At 39.5% G+C, this 12,178-nt stretch overlaps 1 protein-coding gene across 1 annotated transcript; it reads right to left on the minus strand.

Moving 5' to 3' along the window:
- Positions 1-1,495: 1,495 nt before the first annotated feature.
- Positions 1,496-9,910, minus strand: LOC111862852 (2-methoxy-6-polyprenyl-1,4-benzoquinol methylase, mitochondrial). The gene is made up of 5 exons (XM_023848606.2): positions 9,714-9,910; positions 8,191-8,340; positions 7,273-7,606; positions 2,422-2,533; positions 1,496-2,202 (listed from the first exon to the last, which is right to left on the minus strand). The coding sequence occupies exons 1-5, from the start codon at positions 9,889-9,891 to the stop codon at positions 2,101-2,103; spliced, it is 876 nt and encodes a 291-aa protein (XP_023704374.1). The 5' UTR covers positions 9,892-9,910; the 3' UTR covers positions 1,496-2,100.
- Between the last annotated feature and the right edge of the window lie 2,268 nt (positions 9,911-12,178).

The following is a 12,178-nucleotide window of genomic DNA, read 5'->3' on the forward strand; positions in this document are numbered from 1 at the left end:
AGCATTCAAGAACTGCATTTTGCCAGCACAATGTATTTATTTGTTTCATGTCATTCTCAAAACAGACCAAGTATTTCAATAAACAGCATAACTAATTTAGTCTTTGTAATGGAAATGTAGTGTTCTCTTTGAGGTAGGAACTGAATTTCATGCCACAAAAGTGTAAAACTTCTATAAACCCAATAGAAAAATGAATTTTTATGAAAAAATAGAGATAAATGTGCATGATGTCCCAGAATGATCTGTTATAGTATTTTTGCTTGCTGCTATAATTTTATGCCATTAACATAAATAAGTAACGAATGTTGTGACAAGCTCAGTGTTACTTGACAGGACTTAATTCATTTATTAACTGAAGTGCATTTCTCATTGGGATTTAGTGATGTGTGATTTGAAACAGATCTACCCTGTGTTCTAGTGTTGTGAACATCTTGAAGGGTTAATATGCGTTATGTGTGCAACCTTGTTGAAGAAAAGTCCTCATGTGTCCTCCAGTAAGGTGATTTTTGGTTGGTTTTGAATGTAGAAAGCAGAATCTCGTAACTTCCTAATGATGACGTAGTTATCTCCATCACTGTGTGATGATCATGAGCCCTCATAGATGTTTTGGGCACTATATTTGTGAATGCCTATTAAAGATGAAACTCCAGTGAAACAGGTGAAGAATAGACCTTAGTCTATCATGTCTTCTGACAGTTCCACATCTCACTGTTATAGGAAACTTAAATTTGGTGAACACACAATTCATAAAACCATATGCTGTGTTTAACCTTAACAAACGTTGCTGCCCCCTTAATGTAAACTAAAACAAAGCTTAGAAAGTTGGAAAAGATAGCTCTGGAGTTGCAACAGACTTGGAAAATAGAAGGAGAAAAGCGTCAGTTATGTATACCAGGATATGTGAACCTCTAATACAGATACAGAGGTATGGAAATTGGTATGTTGGCACATGAGAATTTGGTAGATTGAATTCAAAACACTGGCCCTAGCATCATTTTCCTTTTATGTGGGTCTGTGGACGAGAAGTCCAATGTACAGCTCTTCCTGTCTTCTTGTATTCCAGTAATTGCCTATGCCATCTTCTGGGTTGCCACATCAGTCTCTTTCTTTTAAATTCAAATTGTAGTGCCCTTCTCAAGATCACTGTCTGCTGTCCACTCTTTTCAAATGGCCAAGCCATTAATTTTCTAACTAGATTAAATCTTGAATTCTATTCCAGTTTCTGTAAAAATTTTGTTTCCATTTCAGTACTCGAAATTTTATGTGCATTGAATTCATAGTACTAATGGGAACCTGTATAGGTTATCTTCCTAAACTTGGGAAACCTTGTGTTCTTGCAAATTAGCAACTATCTTACAGACACTTTGGCTGAAATATTTTCCAAGTAATGCAAGAAGCCTGCAGCATTGGAAGAACTCACTGTCCACTGGCAGCGATTAAATAAATGTGACTGGAATATTGGTAAAAGTGTAGTAAATACTCTGAGGATAACAAATTCACACATCCTCATTTGGTTTTATTACAATACTTGCAATTACATCAAATTAACACTGATTACAAGGCATCCACAAGTCACGCATTCCATTGAAACAAAATTATGATATCTTTTGGAAATGGCTTCTGTTTCTTTCTTGGTGTGGACACCTGTGGCCAGCTAATTTTGGATATATAGCTCAACCAACAGAGTGCTGCAGTATCTTCTAGTAAAGAGAAGGCGAGGCAAATCTAAAAATATCAGCATTATTTGGGATGACTTTTACCATCGCCCTTGGCACAATGAAGTGATGTATCCCTAAATGAACACTATACTAGTGGAGGTTGGCCAGTTCTACTAATCACTTGCCTTGCCTTGTCCTTGTTGGAGAGCAGTCAGAATATTTTCATATCCTCTCCACCCGAAGATGGAAACAGAACCCATTTCTGAAATGTTGTTTATTTAAAAACAGACTATGGACAGAGTTTAAATAAATGGACTTAAACAGTGTTCCACACCATTGCCAACTAACTTTAAACATACAATGATGAATCATTTATGTATGTTCAATTTTTGTCTACAAATATACTTGTAGAGAGTAAGATATCTGCAGCTCTGGAGGCATGTTAAAGCTTAAACCCTGAGTGGATAGCCACAACACCAAATGAAAGATTCTCATAGCTAACGTGACGAAATCCAGCATCCTCGACCATATATTTGAAATCTTCCTGAAAAGTAAAAGGTTGTGATAAGAACCACTTGCATGGAGGATTAATTGTATTTATTTAACAACACTCAGTATTTGCCTGGAGGGATTGAGCAAAAACCACAAAAGATCTCAGGAAAGTTGTCCCCCAGACAAGATTTAAACTAGGAATGCCCATAATACAAGTCAGGGCGTTGCATAGACTTACTGTAATGGCAGTAACAATGTAGAGCCCCCTCACCTGATTGGGAAACTGACGTATACTTTCAACCAGGTATTGGTAAGGTTTCCACTGTCCAGCGATAAGTTGTCCCATAACAGGAATCACTTGGAAGGAGTACTGATCATACATCCTACAACATGTACATCTGGTCAGGAAATTATCACAGGTCTTGAATAATGAAATGTTCCAAGTACATAAACATTATTCATGTAGAACCAACTATGCTGTTGATCTGTTTGCCACTTCAGTATCATAAAATTAAACACAACTACAGCAGTGAACTAGGATGCTTAAGATACTTTTTTAAAGGCAGGAAGAAGAAGACAATTGGGAAGGCCCAGACCGAAATGGCTGCAAGATGGGCAGAATGATTTGTGATGGGATAAAAGCAAATGACAGATAATAGAGAAGAATGGAAATCCCTTGTAAAGGAGATCAAGGATTTCAGAGGACTGTAGAGCCAAGATGTATACAACTGAAGCATTCCTTCCAACAGTGACACCTTTATTTTAAAGGAAAACATTGCAATTTGTTAATATCTAACACATTTTTTTTTCTGCTATGATTTTTATTATAATGAAGCTGGAGTAATGCGGCAGTATAAAGACTAGGTCATAGGTTAGATTGTTAGAGAGTTTGGACTGATTTATGGATGGAAATAGATATTTTTTCTCTTCACCACAACCTCATATCCATTGCGTACCTAGGGATACTCTCTAAGGCGCAAAGTGGCCAGGGCATTGAAACTGCCCACACATCCCCATCTCTTGCCAGTGATACGAAAATTTAGGTATACTTCCACTCCCCCCTTACATGTTCATGGTATGGTGATTAAGGTTGGAGACAATTTTATCTTTATGCCTCAAAACCTATATGCCTTTTTGGAAACGTTCTCTAGTGGGGGTGGGGGAACGGTGTAATTCCCTCTGCTACTGCAAGATCAACCTGGAAGGAAACTAGTAGGATGACTGGTATTGAAGTCGGGTTTCCATAGCAACCAAACCAATATTATTTATATCTACAGGATGTGAGGCTGCGAATAATATGAGCATCACCTTCTGGGCGGACAATTCTCAAGTTGCCTCCGCAAAATCATTAATCAATAACATGAGCCAGGGTTGTAGCAACCTGGATACCATATGCCTGAATCAATATTACAGAGCTATTCGCATTCTTCAGGAAATGAAAAAAAAAACAGTGGGTGGGGGATTCATAATGAAAGGCTGAGCGATATTGTACCATTCGGTTCCTGTCCTAAAGTCTAACTTGTTTGACATGACATATTCCGCCTCTTTTGTACAATCGACCCTTTCCAGCCATATGCCGGATATACACGAACCCCACGTCATAAATGACGTCCTAAAACTTCTCCTCTTCACCACTAGATGGAATACGAATGTAGATTTCGGCCATCGTTTGATATATGTCATATTACGAATTCATGTGTCTACTGTGAAAATTCATTCTTTTGCCGTTAATCGAACGTTTTCCTGACTTGGTCATGTTGTGGCGATATTATAATGCATTTTAAATTTAAATTGATGTATTTAACATACGGCTAGTCACAGTGTCGCAATATGTCGCAATTAGTAAATTTGCGGTGGCGTTGTTATTTTTAGCGAGGAAACAGAATTCCCTGCGGACATAATTATTATTCATTTCATCAAAATATTATTATAGATTCAGGCATAACGTTGAAGTCTAAAAGTAATTAAAAATAGGAACTATATTAATATGATGTCAAGGTTATCCAGGCCTTTTATTGATTTGACTTACCACCCACAGAAGCTTCACTGTGCTGCCTGTGTTTACTTGTACACAATTCAGTTGCTTACACTTCACAGTTATATCTGTACAACTGTATTACATTCATCTAAAACACTTCTGATTCATTTGGGATCGTGAGTTAGTTAATGTACTTTTGGTCAAGGCCACCATTCTTTTTTTATATTTCAGATATATTTTTAATAGTATTATCACTCTTTCGGGGATACGCGGTAGCGTAGTTGGCTGGGGCACTACGCTACAAGCCGGAAGGTCGCGGGTTCGATTCCCAATGAGGTCATCAAATCTTTCAATGGACCTAATACTTCCAGCCACACTATGGCCCTGGGCTCAACCCAGCTTCTAATATAAAAGAGCACAAGTAAACTTCCTGGGGGGGGGCTGCCGGCGCGTGAGGCTGACAACCTCACCGCCATCTGTGAGCAGTATGTCTAGAAAACGTGGGAGTCTTGACGTCTCACAAGCCTGTGAGCCTCCACGGCCTGTTACAGGTATAGTTTTACCTTTTTTCATCATCTCCGTGTCTCTTTTTGTTGTAATTACACAGTGCTGCCAACAATGATAAACCCTTTTATATTGCCAAGTGGTTTGACGTATGTAAAATGAAATAAGTAAAATAATCCATATTATTGATACTGGCCATGTGTGTTGTTCTGGTGTTTAGGGTTGGTATTGTATGGTATTGGAGGTGGAGAGTGAGGGCGGTTCTTCAGAAACTGTTAGTTGCTCAATGAACAGAGATACCCTGCCTTTTATAGAATCCAAAGGCTCATTAATGTCTTCACACTATCCCACAAGTCCCTATCACGGGCCAGATGAATCAATTCCTCGCCTTCCATCCCATTTCTTGAATATTGTCCTCCTACTCATTCCATCCAAGCGATCTCTTCCTATGGATTCTCTGCTCATATAACTATACACTTTACTTCCCAGCATGCTGCATGTCTGCCTGTCTCAATGATCATCTCATAATGAGATACCATACACCAGACATAACTGTTGACTTCTCAGACATCATATATCATCCTGTTTTTCATTTAAAAAACAAAGTTTCGGAGACTGGACTCTTGTCTCCGTCCTTAGCTGAAAGCCTACTCAGTTGCATCCAACTGACTGAGCTAGCCTCTCTCTCAGGAGATGGAGACTAACTAAAAACAGGCTGATGGTTAATGTCCAAGGAGTCAATAACTGTATTAATATACTGGTGGAGGTTCCATCAGTGCAACATTGCATACAGTTATATATATTTAATTTGTTTTGCTATATATTTAGCCTAACTGGCCATCATCAAGCTAGTTACATGTTCACTGTCAGTGTGACTGATGTTACTACACACTGGCCAGTCTTTACAATGAGAATCTATGTGTTATTAAATACACAGTTTTGTGACACAACAATTTTGTTTCATATCACATTTGTCAGTTAGTTCAAATTAAAATGCATTTTTGTATAAAATTCTTATACCTAATTAGGCCGTACATTTCAATTGGTTTTGGTTCCATAAATTGTTGTGTTCGCATGTAACCCTATGTACATATTATTTCTCTGGTGTCTACTGGCTCTATGCGGGCTGCTGGAACTCCAGCTGCAAGAAAGCTATCATGGATGTTTGCTTGAACGTGATATAGAAAGCTGTAGAATGTTGAAAGGTATTGAGACATGTTGCAGATTATATTGATGTTTGTATCTTGGTCACCATTTTACCCTATAACCCTTCTTAAATTAACCTTCGCCTCTGTACAAGTCTCAGATATTTTCATTCTTAATGTTTGTTTCAAGTTTATTAGTCTTGTCTTTCATATGTTCTACTTCTTTGATCCTGAAATGTCTGCACGTCATGTGATTTCAGAGATTCTTTCTTGAAAAAAGTCCATATTGTAAAATTTCATAATTCAAACCCCATTCTTACATTCAGTCCTAAGTTATAAATGGAGATGCTCCCTTAGATATAACAAAAATACTTTTTGCCTATCAGAAATATCAGTAAATACACTTTCCATGCTCTCATAGGTCTGCTGCTTGCACAGTCAGCATCATGAATTTTACATGTATCTTATAATTTCCTTTATTGTGAATGCTTTGCAACTCTGCTTTAGAATATGCCATTAGGAAGGTCCAAGAAAACTCGGGTGGACTGAAATTAAATGGGACACATTAGCTTCTTCTCTATGCTGACGATGTAAATGTATTATGAGGTAACACAGACACCATAAAGAAACAGAAACTCTTAATTGATGCCAATGATCAGGTTGGTCTGGAAGTAAATGCAGAGAATACTGTGTCTCATCACCAGAATGCAGGGCAAAATCATAACATAAAGATGGCTAATGGACCCTTTGAAAATGTGGCATAGTTGAAATATTTGGGTCCAACAGTAACAAATCAAAATTTGGTTCAGGAGGCAGTTAAGAGGACACTGAATTCGGGTAATGCTTGCTACCATTCAGTCCACAAACTTTTGTCTTCTGATCTGCTTTCCAAACTACAATATACAAAACTATAATTTTGACTGTGGTTTTGTAAGGTTGTGAAACTTTGTCTCTGGCATTAAGGGAGGGACACAGACTGATGATGTCTGATAACATGTTGCTGAAGAGAATATTTGGGCTGCAGAGATATGAAGTGACAGGAGGTTGGAGAAAACTGCATAATGAGAAGCTTCATAACTTGTATCCTTTGTCAAGTGTAGCATGCATGGGGGAGAAGAGGAATGCATATGGGATACTGGTGGAAAAGCCTGAAGGAAAGAGATCATTAGGAAGACCTAGATGTAAGGGGAAGCACAATAATAAAATGGATCTTAGATAGGATGGGGTGGTATGGATTGGATTCAACTGGCTAAGGATAGGGGCCAGTAGAGGGCTGTTGTGAACACGATAATGACCCTTCGGGTTTCATAAAATTTAGGACAATTCTTGAGTAGCTGAGCGACTGGAGGCTTCTCAAGAAGGACTCAGCTCCATGGAGTTAGTTAATTGGTTAGTAGTTTTATAATTCCCATGATGGCAAAATTCCATGGCCCAAATGCCCACAGTGTAACAGACTATTTTATCCAGAGTAGCCCTGTTTATGCAATGTTCTCACCACTGCAACATCCTGTTGTTCAGTTGACTGAACTCCAGACACATGAATCTCCCTCCTGGCCTCAGCACCCTGTATGCCTCCTCCAGCACTTTGTCTATGTGTGTCACATTTCTAATGCCAAAAGCGATTGTATATGCACTGAATGAAGCATCATCAACTGGAAGGTTTTCTGCATCACCTTGAAGCCAGCTGATCTGTTTACCATTGATGCCCAATTTTTCGGCCCGTGATCGGCCTACATCCAACATAACATTATTTATGTCACACACTGTTACACTGCCACTCAAGTTTCCTGCCACATTCAGATATTTTAGGAACCTGAATGCAATATCACCTGAAATCATATGACCTACATGTTAGAATCCTGTGCAGACCATAGCAAGTCAAAATGTAAGGCTTAAGATTTGAGGTTCTCACAGCAGTGAAGGAACGATTAACGAACTAACTCACTCGATGGAGCCAACTGGGAAGCCAACATTTGCTGAGCTACTCATGAATTTCCAACATTTTATGGAAATAGAAGGTTGTTACTGTGGTCACAAGTCTGCCACTGGTCCCTATCATGAGCCAGATGAATCCAGTCCATAGCATCCCATTCTCTTTCAGTACTAACCATGAAGTACCCTACCCTGAAGTAGGCAGCAGGTTCCTCTGAAATGTTGGTACCTTTCTACCAGATTACACAGTGTTACATACCAGAAGATGCCAATCTTCATACTCACTGCTGTGAGAACATCAAAAACTCATGTGGTTATTAATATGTGAGATCAGCAGACCTCTCCTGGCAGATGGAAGTATTTAACATAAGTTTGGCACAATGAATTATTCCCTGAACTTCTTTTCTTCAATCTGTTGAAGTTGCAACAACTATTTATCCCTGGAATCACTGCACAATTTAACGGCCCTTTATGCATATACCTGTGCCTCCGGCGACGTCTAACAAATGTGTGTTTGCTGTGGGACTCAGTCTCTGAATGAAAATGTCTTTCCAGATGCGATGAATACCAAAACTCATTGCATCATTCATCGCATCATATTTGCTGGCCACAGTCTCAAATACTGAATACACTGAAACAGTACATCAAGCCTGTTACTGTTTTGTCATGGTGCAATTAAGTCTAACCTAATCAAAACAACTGTATACAACTTGACGTTACCCTTGTTACATACGCACTTACATGGTCATTCTATTCTCTGATACTGCATGTCCCTACTGACCTGGACAAGACTCACAATTCAATACCTCTCCAGTGACAAATATTTTGGTGCTTAATGAGGGCCACTTTCATGCTCTCGTGATTCCTGTTGGGTAACAATGGACTCCATCTCCTTTCCCATTTAACGGATCTGAGTATCACTATCCTTGCACCTACATAACTTAACTGCATATTTCTCACACTCATGTTGGGCCTGAAGAGGCAGAATATTGCTCAGAGACACCAGAATCCATCTACAATACTAGACAGTGTCATAGTCCAGAAGATCACAATCTGAACAGTCACCACTGTGAAAACCTGAAAACTTATAACCTGAAAGATAATGGTGCTTTTTTTAACTTTATACAGGAAAATTTGTGACCAAAGGTATAATGGTACATAGTTTGTCCCATGCTACAGCTGCTACGTCATACTACAGCCTGTTAGTCTTCCCAAGCTTTCTTGGGTATATATTTATATTACTTCCTTCTTCTGCCATTAGTAAAATATTTGAGTTGTGTTAGGTTACGTTTACTTTGCTTAGATGAATGACAAAGAGGATCGCCTGACTGTATAACACTTTGTCCGTAATTTGTGTATCCTGTTACAAGTTGGTATTTTTTCCCCATCCAAATCAAGGTTAAGGGAGAAAATCGCTAACTGACCTTGTGTTTTGATGAAACTTGTTTTTCTACCTGTATGTGTTCCTCTTTAGGAGTAGATCTTGAATAGACTGAATGGTTTGCAATAAGTAGTCTTCATTTTCTGAATACCATGAGACATCCATTTGCTTCACCCAAACATCCCCTTCTATGATACTTTAAAAGTCAATATATTCATGAATTTATGTGTCCTAAGATTTGGTAACTACGTGCAACCCATATTCAATTATAAGTTAGGAGAGGATTAGATCTGTTGTGCTACTCCCAGGGCTTGAGGTGGGGCGGAATGGCATCCCGGTTCTTTTCTAAATGGCTTAAAAACATCCCGTTACTTCTTTGGCAGTAAATGCAATGTAAAATACCCAGGGCTTGAGGTGGGGCGGGATGGCATCCCGGTTCTATTTTCATTCCACCTCAAGCACTGGCTACTCCTAAAGAAAACCCTCAGTGATTGGACTAAAATTAATATTATTTTAGGAATACACTGGTCAATATTACAGTATATTAATACGCAATCATTTATGGAACGCCTAAACGACACGATTTCAATTACTTGTAATCACGAGAATTTGACCGGTCATACCTTTCTCCGCTTTCTCGGTTTCTTTTACAGTTTCAAAACCAAAATGGGTTTCTTTTGATGAAGCTTCTTCTTGATTTACTTCTGCAAATGTTTTTGAAATTGTATGAAAACGCTGTTTTCCATAATTAGGTATTAGTTTTCTCTTGATAACCTCCAATATCTTTCTTGTACACGCCATTTGTTTACATGTCTGCTCTGTGTTGTTGGTCTTCGCCAGGTTGGTATCACTATTGCCACCATTGCAACTGTGATGGAGGGAAATACAAATCAGCCATCAAGCCGTTGCACGTCTAACTACGATTACAAATTGAATGTATTATTAAGGAAAATAACATGAATGGTATTGATAGGACCGGATATAACAAGCAATTTGACTCATGTAGTCTTTATTCCGGTGGTACCAGACTAGAATCTTGGCCGAGATTCCAATAATCCTGATTTCGTCCGTCTCTCTAGGTGTGACGGTAGACTATAAATTATTAACCCCAGTATTACGTGGAGGTTCATGATTCAGAATTAGTTTCCGGTATCCATTTGATACGAGGCATAAAAGGGCAGCACCAAATTGTCCAATAGACTAAACTTGAAATAACAAATTAATTGTTGTCAATTTGTTATACTCTTCAAAGTTCCGCTGCTCCTCCAGCCACTGTCCTTCATCTGGATGTGCTCCTACTGCTAATGCAGTCTGTGAATCGATTGATGTTCTTATAAAAGTCGTGTTTAAATTTAAATAGCCGTGATTGGTTCCGAGTTTCTACCGTCTTTTGTGTTTGCTTTGTTGTTACTTTATGTCTGTGCTGACTCTATAATTTGCGTCATTTGTTCCCTCCACAATTAATGCATAAAGCGAAGAACGTCATGCAGTATAGCGACGTAATGCCTGTCTACCTGTTTTAGCCACAGAACTGTTTAAAGTACGTGTACCGCCTCTGTGGTCTAGTGGTCAGAGCTCCTAGCTAGAGATCCAGAGGCCCGGGTTCGACTCCCGGCGCTACCAGATTTTCTAAGAAGCAATGGGTCTGGAACGGGATCCACTCAGCCTCGTAAGGATAATTGAGGAGCTATTTAAAGGAAATAGCGGCTCCGGTCTGGAAAACCGAAATTAACGGGTGTGGGAATTCGTTGCTCTGACCACGCGACACCCTCTATCCACAAAAGGTGGCACTAACTTCGCCGACAAGCGGAGGTCGCTCGGTCGGTGTAGTTCGCTTGCTGACTAGAATCACAGAGTCTGTTCTTGTTTTTGGACGAAATTTATTAAAATTATTAAAATTTGCCTGTAAAATGTAATTTTTATTTATAGTGGTCCATTACACCCTGTTATGATATAACGAAATGCATTGATATATGCCTATATTTCATCAGATATTAGCTAGGATAGCTCAGCTAGTGACGGGGTTGGTAGTTTTCTCTGCGTCACAACAACTATGCCGGTCTATCTGATAGGTATCCGGGGCGCTTTCCCCTAGTAAAGCGTTCGGAGCTTGAAACTGGTCATTATTATCTATATTTGTTGTTGAAGTTAATTTCAACTTATACGTATCTAATGCAAAAACCTTTCACTTAGAGGTGTGTTTCAAAGGGATGCGCATTCCTTCACGATAAGCAGAAAGGGGATTAAAGGTAGGGTAAAGCAATAAGCCACGAAGAAACATGGGGAGTGAGATATAGCTCTGTCATTCTTGACGTCGACACTAGATGGAGGTGAGTGGTCAGCTTCAAGCTCCGACCGCTTTACCCCCCGTGAAATAGCCCTCGGTACCCATTGAATAGGAGTTTTGCTGGGCTCCTAAGACTGTCTGGACGCTATGGTGTAGATACAAATCTCTTGCCCTGTCGGGAATCGAACCCTGGCCCTCCAGGCCGTAGCTATACCGACTGAGCTATCACGACTGCGCCCAACATCACGTACTCCACCATTCTTGTGTGTGTACGCGAGTAAGGTAACGACCAAATGAAATCTGGAACCAGCCATGTTATTGAGACAAACATAATTATAAAGATGAAAATTTCCATTGTCTTGGATATAGCGCCGTGTAGTCCGTATATGAACCTACGTTTCGGAGGAACGTATCACCTCTATCTTCAGGGTCGAATATCAGCCGAGCGAGAAAGCAGCGAAAGCAGGTGGCTAGGCAGAATGAGTTGCCAGTCGCGATTGCAATTATATAGGGACCGAAGGGTACTTTTAATTTAAAGAGCTTTAAAACATCTTGATATTGAAACAAAAACAATACGGAGTTCTGTCTCCTGGGATAATACGCCGTGTAGTTTGAACTTGCCACCTGCTTTCGCGCTGTTATCTTGCTTGGCTTATTTTACCCTGAAGATGGAGGCGATATGTTCCCCGAAACGTCGGTTAACTTTCAACGGACTACACGGTGTTATATCCCAGAAGATGTTACTCTTGATAACAACCGCTGTGAGAACCTCGAATCCTACAAAAACTACATAATTTGGTT

The sequence above is a fragment of the Cryptotermes secundus genome, unplaced genomic scaffold (assembly GCF_002891405.2).
Source record: "Cryptotermes secundus unplaced genomic scaffold, Csec_1.0 scaffold462, whole genome shotgun sequence".
Classification (NCBI taxonomy): domain Eukaryota; kingdom Metazoa; phylum Arthropoda; class Insecta; order Blattodea; family Kalotermitidae; genus Cryptotermes; species Cryptotermes secundus.

Excerpts from the sequence above, each read along its gene's own strand:
- LOC111862852 (XM_023848606.2), bottom strand. The coding sequence starts at position 9,891 with ATGGCGTGTACAAGAAAGATATTGGAGGTTATCAAGAGAAAACTAATA. Across the intron at positions 7,607-8,190 it reads AGACGTCGCCGGAGGCACAG|GTGATATTGCATTCAGGTTC; the intron begins GTATATGCATAA and ends ATATGATTTCAG. Across the intron at positions 2,534-7,272 it reads AACAACAGGATGTTGCAGTG|GATGTATGATCAGTACTCCT; the intron begins GTGAGAACATTG and ends TACATGTTGTAG.